We start from the raw sequence: 13828 nt of genomic DNA on the forward strand, positions 1-13828 counted from the left end.
GTGGTTTCCATGGTAGAAACGCTTGAATCTTCGACTGGACTGAGTTGCTTGACGCGAGAACGTTTCGCTTCAAATCGCAGAAGCTTCCTCAGCTAAAATTCTTGCTCTGGTAGTCTGACTTCTGTCTTGACTCTTGTAGAGAAGAATAAACGGAAGCCACAAAATCTGGAGTTTTAAACCTAACCAGACCCCTCCTACCGAGAGGCAGACTGCTGTAGGCTAGTGACTAAACAATAGCTCTAATTAGCACCTATTGTGCTCTAGTTAGCACCCTCCTAATGACAGGGCAGCTGTCCCTCCTAATGATGGAACGGACGCTCCCTTGACGACTCTCCTGATGACGTGAATGACTCATTACCATGAACAAAAGACTGAAACTGCTTTGCCCTGAGTACCCCATTGTAAACAGGGGACAAAGCGTGTCTCAGACCCCTCCCCGGTTAAGGCTGGGTTTCAACTGTTTCACATAGAATGCCTCCTTGACCCCTCTCTCAAACCATTTCTTCTCTCTGGCTAAGATTTTAACATCCTTGTCCAGATATTTTTGTAATCTAGACATTCTAAGCTTTCTAATGACACCAAATTTGGGTGGGGGTGGGGGGGGGGGGTGCATGGAAGACCATGCTGACCCATGGCCTAAAAGGAGTCTGGTGAAGTCCTACACACTGCCGCTTCTCATTGACCCAGATTTATTCTGGCTAGACTTCAGGATCAGACTGTTTGGCCTACAGTTTGAGTTGAGGACACAACAAAAGACTCGACTTATTCCACAGCAGGTTTCCAGGGATTGCATTGGTGTCATTAGTGTTCACTTGCAGATGTGTTTATTTCAGAAGGCACAGAGGTATATGACCTCTTGAAGACTTTCAAAAATTAGTATCAATTCTAAAGTATACATCATTATTTTTTCTTGAAAACAACTGTATTAGTTGTGTTAACTTTTTGTAAACTGATGATGATGACACCTAGAGCGTGGGGACATGGAGGTATGCTCTGCAGAGAAGGGAAATGAATGTGAGTATACAGTATGTGTATGAATGAAAAGGGGAGATGGTGGAATTGTGAGGTTCCAAGGACTAGAGGGGGTGAAGGTGGATGAGCTTAAATACTTGAGGTCAAATATTGAAAGTAACGCAGAGCCTGGTCTTGAGATGAAGAAAGGAAGGGAAGCAGGGTGGAGAAGAGTGGCAGGAGTGATTTGTGATAAAACAGTATGGAAGAGTGAAAGGGAATGTTTACAAGACTAGTGAGACAGGTTGTGGTGTATTGACTGGTTGTGGAGGGGGTGGTGAGGCTGGACAGGATTAGGATGAGGAGATCAAAGTTTAGCCAGGTGAAATCCAGGTTGAAATATGTTCCCCTTTGGCTCATCTAGGAGTGCACTGGACGAGAGAACGGTGTCAAATTCATTTCAGAAAAGGCCAAAAGGATGCTGGTTTTCTCTGCATCCACCAACTCCAGCAGGTGGTTTCATTGATAGACTCATCCAGACTCCTCAATCTGATGTTAATCAGTGACAATCACCTGGTGGAGTCAGTGGTTGCAAAGAAAGGCTGCATCCCTTTGGCCCTTTCTGGAATTAGCTCCACACCTATGGTCTAGAGCAAACCTGGGCAAACTGCGGCCCGGGGGCCACATGTGGCCATTTGCATGTCTCTGTCCGGCCCTCATGAGGTCTGTGATTATTATTACATATATTAAAAATGTCAAGCTTGTGTGTTCCAAATCATTATAGAGGTTTATTTAGGTATATTTAAATATTGACATATTATTACAATAATAAAAATTACCTATAAAAGCTATTAAATAGGTAATTTTTTTGTAAAATTTGTAATGGGAGACAGCCGAGTTATTGATGGTGTGGCCCTTGGACATAATTCAGGTTCCCTATGTGGCCCCTTGTAAAAATTAATTGCCCACCCCTGGTCTAGAGTGTAAGATGTCTGATGTTCAAACCCTATGGGAGCCAAAAAGCTGTATGGGGCATCCAGAAAGTATTCACAGCGCTTCACTTTTTACACATTTTGTTGTAACCAGAAAGTGTTGTTCCAAAATGGAGTGAATAAAATTTTTCCCCTCAAAATTATACTCACAACACCCCATATGACAACATGAAAAAAGCTTTTTTGAAATTAAAAAAATGCATGTACATAAGTATTCCCACCCTTTGCTCAATACTTTATTGATGCCCCTTTGCTAGCAATTACAGCCTCAAGTCTTCTTGAATATGATGCTACAAGCTTGATGCACCTATGTTTTGGCAGTTTTGTCCATTCCTCTTTGCAGCACCTCTCAAGCTCCATCAGGTTGGATGTAGAGCGTCGATGCACAGACATTTTCAGATCTCTCCAGAGATGTTCAATCAGATTCAGGTCTGGGCTCTGGCTGGGCCACTCGGGGACATTCACAGAGTTGTCCTGAAGCCACTCCTTTGATATCTTGGCTGTGTGCTTAGGGTCATTGTCCTGCTGAGACATGAACTGTCACCCCAGTTTGAGGTCAAGAGCGCTCTGGAGCAGGTTTGCATCCAGGATGTCTTTGTACATTGCTGCATTCATCTTTCCCTCAATCCTGACTAGTCTCCAAGTTCCTGCTGCTGAAAAACATCCCCACAGCATGATGTTGCCACCACCATGCTTCACTGTAGGGACGGTGCCTGGTTTCCACCAAACATGACACCTGGCATTCACGCCAAAGAGTTCAGTCTTTGTCTCCTCAGACCAGAAAATTTTGTTTCTCATGGTCTGAGAGTCCTTCAGGTGGCTTTTGGTAAACTCCAGGTGGGCTGCCATGTGCCTTTTACTGAGGAGTGGCTTCCATCTGGCCACTCTACCATACAGGCCTGATTAGTGGATTGCTGCAGAGATGGTTGTCCTTCTGGAAGGTTCTCTCTCCACAGAGGCTGGAGGTCTGACAGAGTCACCATCGGGTTCTTGTTCACCTCCCCGACGAAGGCCCTTCTCCCATGATCACTCAGTTTAGACGGCCGGCCAGCTCTAGGAAGAGTCCAGGTAGATCCAAAAAGCTTTCTTTTATATATATATATATATATATATATATATATATATATATATATATATATATATATATATATATATAAAACATTGCAAATATCTAAATATCTTTTTTCACATTGTCATTATGGGGTATTGTGTGTTGAATTTTGAGGATAAAAATTAATTTCATCTATTTTGGATTAAGGCTGTAACATAAAAAAAAATGTGATAAAAGTGAAGCACTGTGAATACTTTCTGGATGGATGTCAGGTTGGTTACACTTGGCTTTGTTGGCAGGATGTGGCAAGAGTTACAGGTTAAGCTTTTTGAAGCACCTGTGATCTAAGGATGTGGTGGGGAGCTATGTGGCAAAAAAAAAAACCCAGAATGAAATGTCTTCATGCTAGTGGGTGATTCCCCATTAGTTGACCTGGTAGTGGTCTTGAAACTGAGAACTCTGGTGTTCAAACCCCAGAAGTCCCCAAGTCCTGATGGGAGGCACCACCAAAGATGGTTGAGAATGACAAGGATAAGGTCCTGTGGAACTTCAAATTCCAGACAGATATACATAGCTGCTGGTCAACCAACCAGATATAGTGGTGGTTGACAAGGAAACAAAGCTGCAGTTGTGATCAATATGGCAATCCCAGCTGACAGCAACATCAGAAAGGAGGAGCATGAGAAAATAGAGAAGTACTAAGGGCTGCAGGAGCAACTGGAGCAGAAGGTAAAGTCCAAAGTGGACCCAGTGGTAATAGGAGTACAAGGAGCTGTAACCCTCAAATTGGAAGAGTGGCTCCAACAGATTACCGGTACAACATCAGAGGTCTCTGTTCAGAAGAGTGCAGTCCTAGGAACAGCTAAGATACTGCGCTGAACCCTCAAACGCCCAGGCCTCTGATAGAGGACCCGAGCTTGAGGAACAGACATACCACCTTCCCCAGGGGGTGTGGAGGAACGCCAGAGGATTATGGATGTGATGAGGGAGAACATGTAGGCAGTATGAGATGGATAGTCTGCTTTGGCCATGAGATCAGCTGAAAGGAAAATAATTTTTTATTAACGTCATAATAATTTTTTTATCTGCACATTGTGGATTCCTTTGTATTAACAAACTGAATGTTTTAGACCCTGATCTCACACTTAAATTTTTATTTTATTTTATTAAATCCAGCTTCATGTCGTCTTGGCTGTAATGTGCACTGCGCATGCGCATTGCGCAGTGGAAGCCATGTTGGATCTACGGTGGATTCGGGGTGGGATTTTCTGACGCTCTGTGTTGTTGTTTTGTTTTTGTTTTGTTTGTTTGTTTTTTCTTAAATCTTAGAAACATTCATTTTCGCACATCATTGGGGGTCGGTCAATCGTGTGCGCTGAGCGCCGTAGACGGCGGTGGAAATAATGAACTCCAGTGTCGACCTGTCCCGGCGGAATCCGCAGGAGGACTTCGAGCTTATCCAGCGGATAGGAAGCGGCACGTACGGAGATGTGTACAAGGTAAAAGCTGCAGTGCCCGCTAACGCAGCGAGTTCCATTATCGGACGCGGTGCAGTCTCACGCCTGCTGAGGATTTACGGCTTTCCAGCGTGACGTTTTGGTGTTCTTTTGAAACACGGAATCAAACCGTGCAGGTGTCATCAGTTCAGTCTGAAAGGCGCGTCTTTTTCTTGCGTGTTGACGCTGACCGATGAAGCGTTTCATCACCCAGCTCAAGCTCCTGCTTCCATTATGGGACACGCAAATCACTTGTGATTTGTAATTGTTCTTGTCTTCCCCCCCCCAATTTAAATAAAATCATTTCATATTTAATTTAAGTATTATGGACAGATCATCTACTTATAGTGACTTTTAGTATGTGGTTTTACTGGTGATCAAAACAATCACAGGGCCAGCTAATGTTAATTGATTTCAACGCAGAATCCAATTTGACAAGTGTGATTGAGTTTTCCATTGAATATTATTATTATTAGTAGTAGCAGTAGTTACTCAGTTTACTGTAGTAATCGTATAGATCATGTTTAAATGCTAACGCGACTGCTATGTGGTACTGGATGTTTAGCTGTTAGCTGTCCGACGACGGATGCACTCCGTTTGTTAGCGTCACGAAGCTAACCTGCCTGCCGCTGTTTCCTGACCAAATAACGACAAAATCACAGCACACAGCGACTTGTTAGCCGCACAGAAACGACAACTAAAACCAAAACAAGAACATATTTTGTCCATACATCACAGTGCTAGCGAGCTGCTGGTGAATTTGTGGAAATGCCTCCGTTTTGCTCTGACAGCTGCCTGACTGGAAATCCAGTTTTGGTTAACGCGCAGCAGAAAATAACATCATCATCATCACGTATTATTATTATTAAAGTTTCGAAGCGCGTAGCTCATAGTTAGTAAGGAACTGCGCTATGAATTTATGTGTAGTCTTTATGATTTCGATCATGTTATAGAAGTTTATTGGGGCCACACTTCGGTAAGGGCCTGCATCTGAAAGGAAAGGCTCAGGGGCGGAGGCAGAGGGGGCTTCTGGGTGCCTCACTGCTGCTCTCCACCTCAGTAGGGCTGTCTACACTGATGTCATTGATGACCTGGCCTGCGCAGTAATCTATAGCATGCACTATAGACTGTAGCACATCAGTGGAGAGTGTTCACATGTTGAGGTATATAAATAACACTGCACACAGTGTCAGAGATAGCACAGAATAGATATTTCTGCAGTGAAATTCTGATGCCACTTTTCAAACAGCTATACACAAAAACAACACAACAGCAGCTTAAAAAAAACAACGAACAGCTTCACAGTGCAGCAAGACCTTAAGATACCAAAAAAAAAGTGCTCAATAAATTATTAAGGTGCTTAATGCTTAATGAGGTAGGATAGTTTTAGATATGTAAACAGACTGTCTTATTTATTGCACATGTTGATATCTGTTACTGAATGTCTGTGTTTGTGTGAGGGGGACGGGGTGGGGTGATGGAGGCTGCAGCTCTGGGGAAAAAGCTGTTCCTTAGCCTATTAGTCTGTCTCCTTATAGTGCTGTACCTCTTCCCTGACGCCAGAGGAGCAAACAGGGAATGTCCTGGGTGGCTGTTATCCTTGCAGATGGCCCGTGCTTTCCTCTGCAAGAGCTCAACATTCACAGACTCTAAGTCTGGGAGCTCAGCTCCTATAATCCTCTATGCTGTCTTCACCAGAAATGGACATGTGATTAAATAGGAATCATACCCAGGTGGTGGTGCATGTGTTACTGAAGACAGCAGGAGTCGCTGTGCATATGGTAGTCAAAAGGCCTCACTCCCTTGACAGCCAAAGGATATTCTGGCCACTCAGGCCAGAGCCCGGATTTTAGCCAACTGGTCAGAGCGTCCGCCTCCTATGCCAGAGATTGTGGGTTTGCATCCCAAGTGGAGCAATTGGGAGGAGTCAAACACAACACAAAAGCAAGAGAGAGTCCAAGCTGCTACACATGACAGCTGGTACATTCATTTGTCTAAATGCCTATTAAAAATTTCTGGTTAGATTTGTCCCTGACGTGCAGTGGGAGTTCATCATAATGCTTATATGACGTCATGGCACAGCTGTGGTTCAGTAGTAGCACTCTTGTCTTTAGTACTTAAGTACTGCTGGCTTCCATCAATGCAGGTGTCAGATTAGTTAGTCGAGTTAAAACCCATTCTTACGTTCATGGATCTGCATCTGAGAAGGTTAGAATCTCCAACTGTGACAAAGCGCTGTGTGAAGCTCACTAATGCCTGCAAGTGAGATCTAGCACATGGTTTGACTTGACGTGTCGGACTTGTACCATGTGATTTATGCAACAAAAACTGTGGTCTGATGTAGTATTACTTTAGGACAGTTGTGGTGCCTCCAAAAAAAACCTTCCTGTGTTCAGGCCCATTTCCACTGCAGGAACTCCATCTACTCTCCAGGTTTCACGAGCATCAAATAGTAGTGATAGCTAATCAGCAAACCTTAATGTTAGGCAACATAAAAAAGTTTGCTTACTGGCTATTGGAAAGATCCAACATTAGCGTGCTCATCAGAATGCAAAAGCAGGCATAATATATGCTTGATTTAATTTGGCTTCTCTCTAGATTGCTAACATAGTACTAGGTAATGAAAACTCTTAAAATATCTGGATTTCAATCATTGTTTACCTGACTGTGACTTCCTTAGTGTAGCATCCTTTCCAGTGTAATGTTGGTGATCAAACAAAAAAGCAGTGAGCAGGGTTCTAGCTAGCGCAAACTTGGGTTACGGCCCGTTACGCTATAATTTTGGACCCGTTACGATTTTCAATACAGCGTCTGTAATCAACCGTTTCTGCGGCGCGACTCCAATTTGAAGCGTGAATTGAAGCAATGCTTCGGTTCAATGGCTCGTGGCTCTTTGATTCGCTGCTCTTCAGAAGCAGTAAATCCGCTTCTTAACCGCTCTGAAAGCCATTAAAATATCATGAGTCACTTTTGTGTGGATTAAAGTCACTAACAGGGACTCTCATCTTGTTGCACTCGAGAAACGAGCTTCAAACGCTGCGCGGCTCTCTGACTCTGTCTCTCTGAGACAGAGTCCACTCGGAATTAATAACTCCAAAACGAATCGCTGCTTTAAATAAAATGACACCTCTTACAAACGTTGCAATACAGACAATAAACTACAATCGACTAAAACGTTTTTTTCCTCCCAAAATGAGACGTCCTGCATTCTTTATAAACCTGACCAGCACAGCTGCAAGAGCTCAGCTCAGAGGTATGGAAATACATTCATGCCAATAATAATGTCTGAAAGGAAATGCTTTTGACAAAAACTAACAGATTTGATTTCTGTTTATGTCCAGAGATCAAGGATCCACCATGTAAAGTTTATTATGTCCAGAGTTTAAGGATCCAGTAACCAATTTCATATTTATTTACTTTAAGACTCAATAAAATGTTGTTCAGTTTCAATTTAATCAGCTTATAAAGCGCCAAATTACAACAAAAGCCGTCTCAAGGTGCCTCACACAAAACAGTTCAACATAAAAAATTAAATAAATAAAAATAAAAAATTCAAATACTTAATTAAAAACAGAAGTAAAAGAATAAAACATAACAAAATAAAAACTACTCATAAGAAAGAGAATAAAAATAGCGGTAGTTCCGGCTGTTTTCGCGGTGGTAAGGGGTGGAGCGCGCGCAGCGGGGCTCCTCCTCGCTCTTTCCCCCAAAAAACTCTGTCATAATTGTGTTTAGAAACCAGTCACCATTTGTTTTATTATACATCTGTGTAGTTAATTAATAAAGTATTCTCTACAGATGATTCGCTTGCGCGCATGTAAAAAAAAAAAGAAACTCCGCGGGGCTCCTCCAAGCTCTTTCCCCCAAAAAACTCTGTCATAATTGTGTTTAGAAACCAGTCACCATTTGCTTTATTATACATCTGTGTAGTTAATTAATAAAATATTCTCTACAGACAATTCGCTCGTGCGCACGTAAAAAAAAAAAGAAACTCCGCTCCCTGCTGCTGCTGTTTGCTGCGGGGCTCCTCTTCGCTCTTTCCCCCAAAAAACTCTGTCATAATTGTGTTTAGAAGCCAGTCACCATTTGCTTTATTATACAGCTGTGTAGCTAATAAGCAAAATAATCTCCAGGGCGATTCGCACACGCACGTAAAATAAAAAGAACCTCCGCTCCACGCTGCTGTGGTGCTGCTGCTCGCTCCAAAAACTCTGTCATGATTGTAAAATAAAGGACAAAAGAGACATAAGTCCTGCTCACAGGCTGCTACCAGATACAGGACATGTTCACATCTTCAAACTCCAGACATCTCCACGTCACTACATATTCAGTCCCTGATTGGTCATCCCGGCGCGACGAGAACTGCGGCACTACAGGAAGCGGCAGGATGAAATGGTGATTAAAAAGTATCAAACGGCGTTGTTCGCGTTGTCGCTGTCATCACGGGAGGTCTCTGGGAGCGCTCCCGGAATTATTCGACATGTTGAATAATTTTTTCGACGATTCCCGGTAAAGCCGGAACTAAGCCACGCCCCCTAGTGCCGGCGCTAACAACGGCGTGTGATCCTTAAGACGGCCAAAAACTCTTCCGTGACGCTTCTGGGAGCTCTTACTGTCTGTGTGTAAATGGGGCTTAAGTCTTGACTTAAAATGTCCACGGACTCCAACTGCCTCACTGAGGGCCATGTACTGGCTAACCCAAAATGAGATTGCCCACTCAACAAACTTCCCCAGCCTTCTGGACATGATGAAGGGACGTGGGCTGTCGTACCTGGCTTTTCCCCTTTGGGTACCCCTAGAATGGCCAATTTTTAGCTTGAATTTTCAAAAGCTTCCCCCCTTCTGCAACATCCCCCCCCTCGGTCGCTTCGCTCCCTCGACATTACCGCTACGCTAATTTTATCCTACCTAGAACCCTGAGTGAATCTTTTGTCCCCGCGTTGCCGGTGCACAAAGCCCTGTGGTGCAGTTTGGTGTTTGTTGACGCATTCAGATGCTTGTAGTCCTGCCGCAGTCTGCACTTTTTCACTGTGGGTTCAGATGGTTGTCGTCCTGCTTGTTTCACTCAGCACTGTTTTGTGGTTTGTTTAATTTTGCAGGTCTCCAGGTGCACTGATTTTCGCATTTCTCCTCAAGGATTCAAATCCTTGCTGGACCTCGTCAGTCACCTCTTCCACCTCATCTGTCCGCCGGTCACCTTTTCTCTTTGTTCTGCTCATTTTTGTTTACATTCACAAATGCCACTTGGTGTCGGTGTTGCCTTCTCGTGCGTGAGTTCAAGTAATCAGCATTGAGCTCCACCCAACGGCATTTCAGGGCTGCTCAGAAGTACACACCCTGCAGTAGGGACTTATCTCGCTCTGGAAAATCTTGCAAAAATTCTCTTTTCGGAGCTGGTCCCTGTGTTTGAGACACATGCAAAGGTGTCTCTAGGATTATAGTTGTAGTACATGTTACCGATTAGTATCTGGTGATGGGTCACTTTCTAACCGTCGTGCTAAGTAGTTGGTGATGGATTACTGTTAAGGCATTGCACATAACTACACATTGGTCTGTGTTGGAACGCCCACATTTGTCTCTTGCTGAATAAACATGGGAGCATTGCTCGCTGGCAAGTTGAGTAAAGAATTTGGCACTCATTTAGTGTTGGACCCCTTAAAATAGCCCGGAAGTTCCTTTGGTGGAAACGTGCCTTATGTAGCATAGTGACCTCCCCCCAGGGACACACACAAGCTGTGCCGAGGCGACACATGGGAAACCTCGGTGCTGAACTCGAAAAGGTGGAAAAACAGTTATATTTGGACTAACTAGGTTATGTGTATACTCTGATAATTAAATATATTTTATAATGTACATTATTACCGCCGCCAAGGAGGTTATGTTTTCAGTTGCGTCCGTTTGTTGGTTGGTTGGTTTGTTAGCAGGAGTACTCAAAAAATCCTCAACGGATTTCAATGAAAGTTTTACCAGGGGTGTATCTTGGCCTAACTTAGAAGTCATTAAATTTTGGTAATGATCTGGATCCAGTAATTTTTTTAAAGGATTCTTTATCGTTGCAGGATACAGGGATGAGATTTTTCCGCGGATTTCCGCAGATTTGCAGTCCCGGGGGTCGATTATGTGAAATGTCAAATCCGTTGAGAAAATTTTAGGGGGGGGGTGAGAATGCAAAAAGAAATTAATGCCAGGAGTACCTTTGTTTAATAAAATTGTTGTCTATTCAGAACACTGAGTGGTCTTTGTGACGCAGCAAGTTCGATCAGTCCGTCAGTCAGCTGAACGCGGAAGTAATGCTGTGCTGATTCGTGACCAGTATGAAGTAGGTGCACAATGAGCATGTAGTGTAAGGGAGGTAACTGTGTAGTCTTTCAACTTCCAATATTCGGTAGTTTTCCCTCCAACAAATCATAAAAACCGAGACGTATCGAAGTGCAGTCGAAGCTATTGCTTACGCACGTTTTCATTGGTTATTACAAAGCTTATGACCAATCAGCACAAAGGTTATATATGCCTTTCTCCCGCCCTTTCCTTTCTCCCGCCCTTACATGTATGTTTGTTGACAAGTGTGCCATGCTGAAAGTGGAGAATGCTGAAAACCAAGTAAGTCTAATAATGAAAAAATATTTTGGTCACAAAAATACACATGTACAGTATATGGTCTTAGTAAGGGTTTACAGTTAAATTATAGATATGAACACCTGGCATTTATAGTAGTTTTTAATATAATTTTAGTGCAATTTACATGTTTTAAAACAGCAAAAATGCTTTGGCTTCAGGGACACTTCGTCCCCCTGACCCCCTGGTCAGGGCTCTGCCCTGGACCCGCCGGGACCTGCGGCCCCTGGACCCTGGCTTATTTTCCTCTGAAAATCGAATTTGCCAATCTCATGCCTGAGGATAGGGCCAGTTTCAACATTTTTGCATCTAACTTCATGAAGACGGGTCACAAAAGCTGAACAAAAATTAAGTTACGACACAACACAACAATAATTTAGCATTTGTTTCTCCTCATTGAATAAACTTGTTATTAGAAAATAAAAGAAACTTGTGCAGTTCATGCAGTTTCTCTTTATGAATACATTTGGTGAAGATCTAAGAGTTTAACCCTCTGGGGCCGACGCGTCGTATATGACTTCTGAGACCAAGCTTTACTAAATTATAAATAAGTTTTTAATGATATGAGATAGAAACTTACTTTTTTTGCTGATAAGTTAACTCCGCGGACTTTCGAGCCACCGTCCACCATCTTTGTACTCCTCATAGAAGCTGTGTGATGACGTGAGCAATATGAGTGTCCATATAAACCTTTATTACACTTATAAAACACAACTATAGCATATATATTTTGAAAGTACAGGTTGTCCTGAAAAAAAAGAGACATAAAACTTGATTGTGGGATGCAGGGAGAGCTGTTAACAGTAATAATAAAACATTTATGCCAGGCGAGTGAAATGTCCCAAAAAAAATGCCCTCGGACCCCAGAGGGTTAACCACTGATTCTGAAACATGACGGTAGATGCGTGAAACGACGTGGAATAAGTCTCTTTGCCAAAGGGTATTCCATGTGATGTCAGTGACCCTATGGCCTTGGTGGAGGTTTGCGCTCTCCAAGTGCTTCTAGTAATGGTAGTTGAATAATTTTCATTTTGTGCTTGTGGATGTGAATGGCACTCAGCTGGTTATGTAAAATTTTAATATAACTTTTTGATGTGGTTGTATCACATCTTTTCCTTTTGTTTTCTAAATAATGACTTTTCTTGCGTGTCAATTTAAAAAAAAGACAGAAAAAAAAACTTACAGTAAATTTTCTCTGTATCTTTACCCCACATTTGTGTTGGGGGCAGTGTGCGCTACGGTCGAGCAGTTCGAGGGTTCACTGACATGCCCGGGGGCAGTTTGACATTCAGCATCAACCAAGCACTTCAAAAATTTTACTGCTTAAATTTTGTCACATTATTTTTTCAATTTATTTTCATTCATATAGCGCCAAATTACAACAGAGTTGCCTCAAGGCACTTCACACAAGTAAGGTCTAACCTTACTAACCCCCAGAGCAACAGTGGTAAGGAAAAACTCCCTCTGAGGAAGAAACCTCAAGCAGACCAGACTCAAAGGGGTGACCCTCTGCTTGGGTTATGCTACAGACATAAATTACAGAACAATTCATAAAACGAACGTACAGGAAATGCTGTTGGTGCACAGGACAGGAGGGTCTCCAGCACAAATACCACACCCATCTCTGAATGGAGCTGCACCTTAAACAGAGAGGAAAAAACAGAATCAGGCATCAGAAACACAAGAAATACAGTATAATTTGTCAGCATTAAACAACAAGAAAAACAGGAAATACTAAGGTGATCGCCGGCCACTAGCCCTAAGCTTCACTAAAAGACCCAGGATTTATGTAAAGTTGAGGCCGCAGCCCGCTCTGTTTACTAATAAAATGAATTAAAAGAGTAAAACGCGTAGAACTATACTATGCCAGTATGCTAGCTATACAAAAGGGAAAATAAGTGCGTCTTAAGTCTGGACTTGAAAGTCTCCACAGAATTTGACTGTTTTATTGACGCAGGGAGATCATTCCACAGAACAGGGGCACGATAAGAGAAAGCTCTGTGATCCGCAGACTTCTTATTCACCCTAGGGACACAAAGTAGTCCTGCACCCTGAGAACGCAAAGCCCGGGATGGTACATAAGGTTTAATTAGGTCAGCTAGGTAGGGAGGTGCCAGTCCATGAACAATTTTATAGACTAGTAGCAGAACCTTTAAAATCTGATCTCACTGGGACAGCAAGCCAGTGAAGAGATGCCAAAATGGGTGTAATGTGATTGAACTTTCTGCTTTGTGTCAAAAGTCTGGCTGCAGCATTTTGAACCAATTAGAGACCCCTAATGCTAGACTGCGGTAAACCAGAAAATAGAACATTGCAGTAGTCCAATCTAGAAGAGATAAACGCATGAATCAGGGTCTCAGCATCAGCCATAGACAGGATGGGATGAATCTTCGCTATATTTCGCAGGTGGAAGAAAGCAGTCCTCGTAATATTTCTAATGTGGAGGTCAAAGGACAGCGTTGGGTCAAAAATTACCCCAAGGTGCCTCACTTCGTCAGTGTGATGTATGACACACGAGCCGAGGCTGACTGTTAACTGGTCAAATTGATGACGATGTCTCACTGGACCAAGAACCATCATTTCAGTCTTATCAGAGTTTAAAAGTAGGAAGTTTCTAGACATCCAGCTTCTCACTGATGCAAGGCAATCTTCTAAGGATTCTATGTGGATGAGATTACCAGCATTTATCAGCATGTACGAGGGCTGTCAATAAAGTAACGGTC

General features: G+C 42.9%; 1 protein-coding gene across 1 annotated transcript in view; it reads left to right on the plus strand.

Annotated features, from left to right (window-relative positions):
* The first annotated feature begins 4231 nt into the window (after nucleotides 1–4231).
* The window catches only part of LOC117523777 (mitogen-activated protein kinase kinase kinase kinase 3-like), a 116938-nt gene continuing 107341 nt past the window's right edge, over nucleotides 4232–13828 (plus strand). The window contains 1 exon segment of the mRNA XM_034185392.1: nucleotides 4232–4493. Coding sequence (XP_034041283.1) covers nucleotides 4398–4493 — 96 coding nt within the window. The 5' untranslated portion in view covers nucleotides 4232–4397.

The sequence above is a fragment of the Thalassophryne amazonica genome, chromosome 13 (genome assembly GCF_902500255.1).
Source record: "Thalassophryne amazonica chromosome 13, fThaAma1.1, whole genome shotgun sequence".
Lineage (NCBI taxonomy): Eukaryota > Metazoa > Chordata > Actinopteri > Batrachoidiformes > Batrachoididae > Thalassophryne > Thalassophryne amazonica.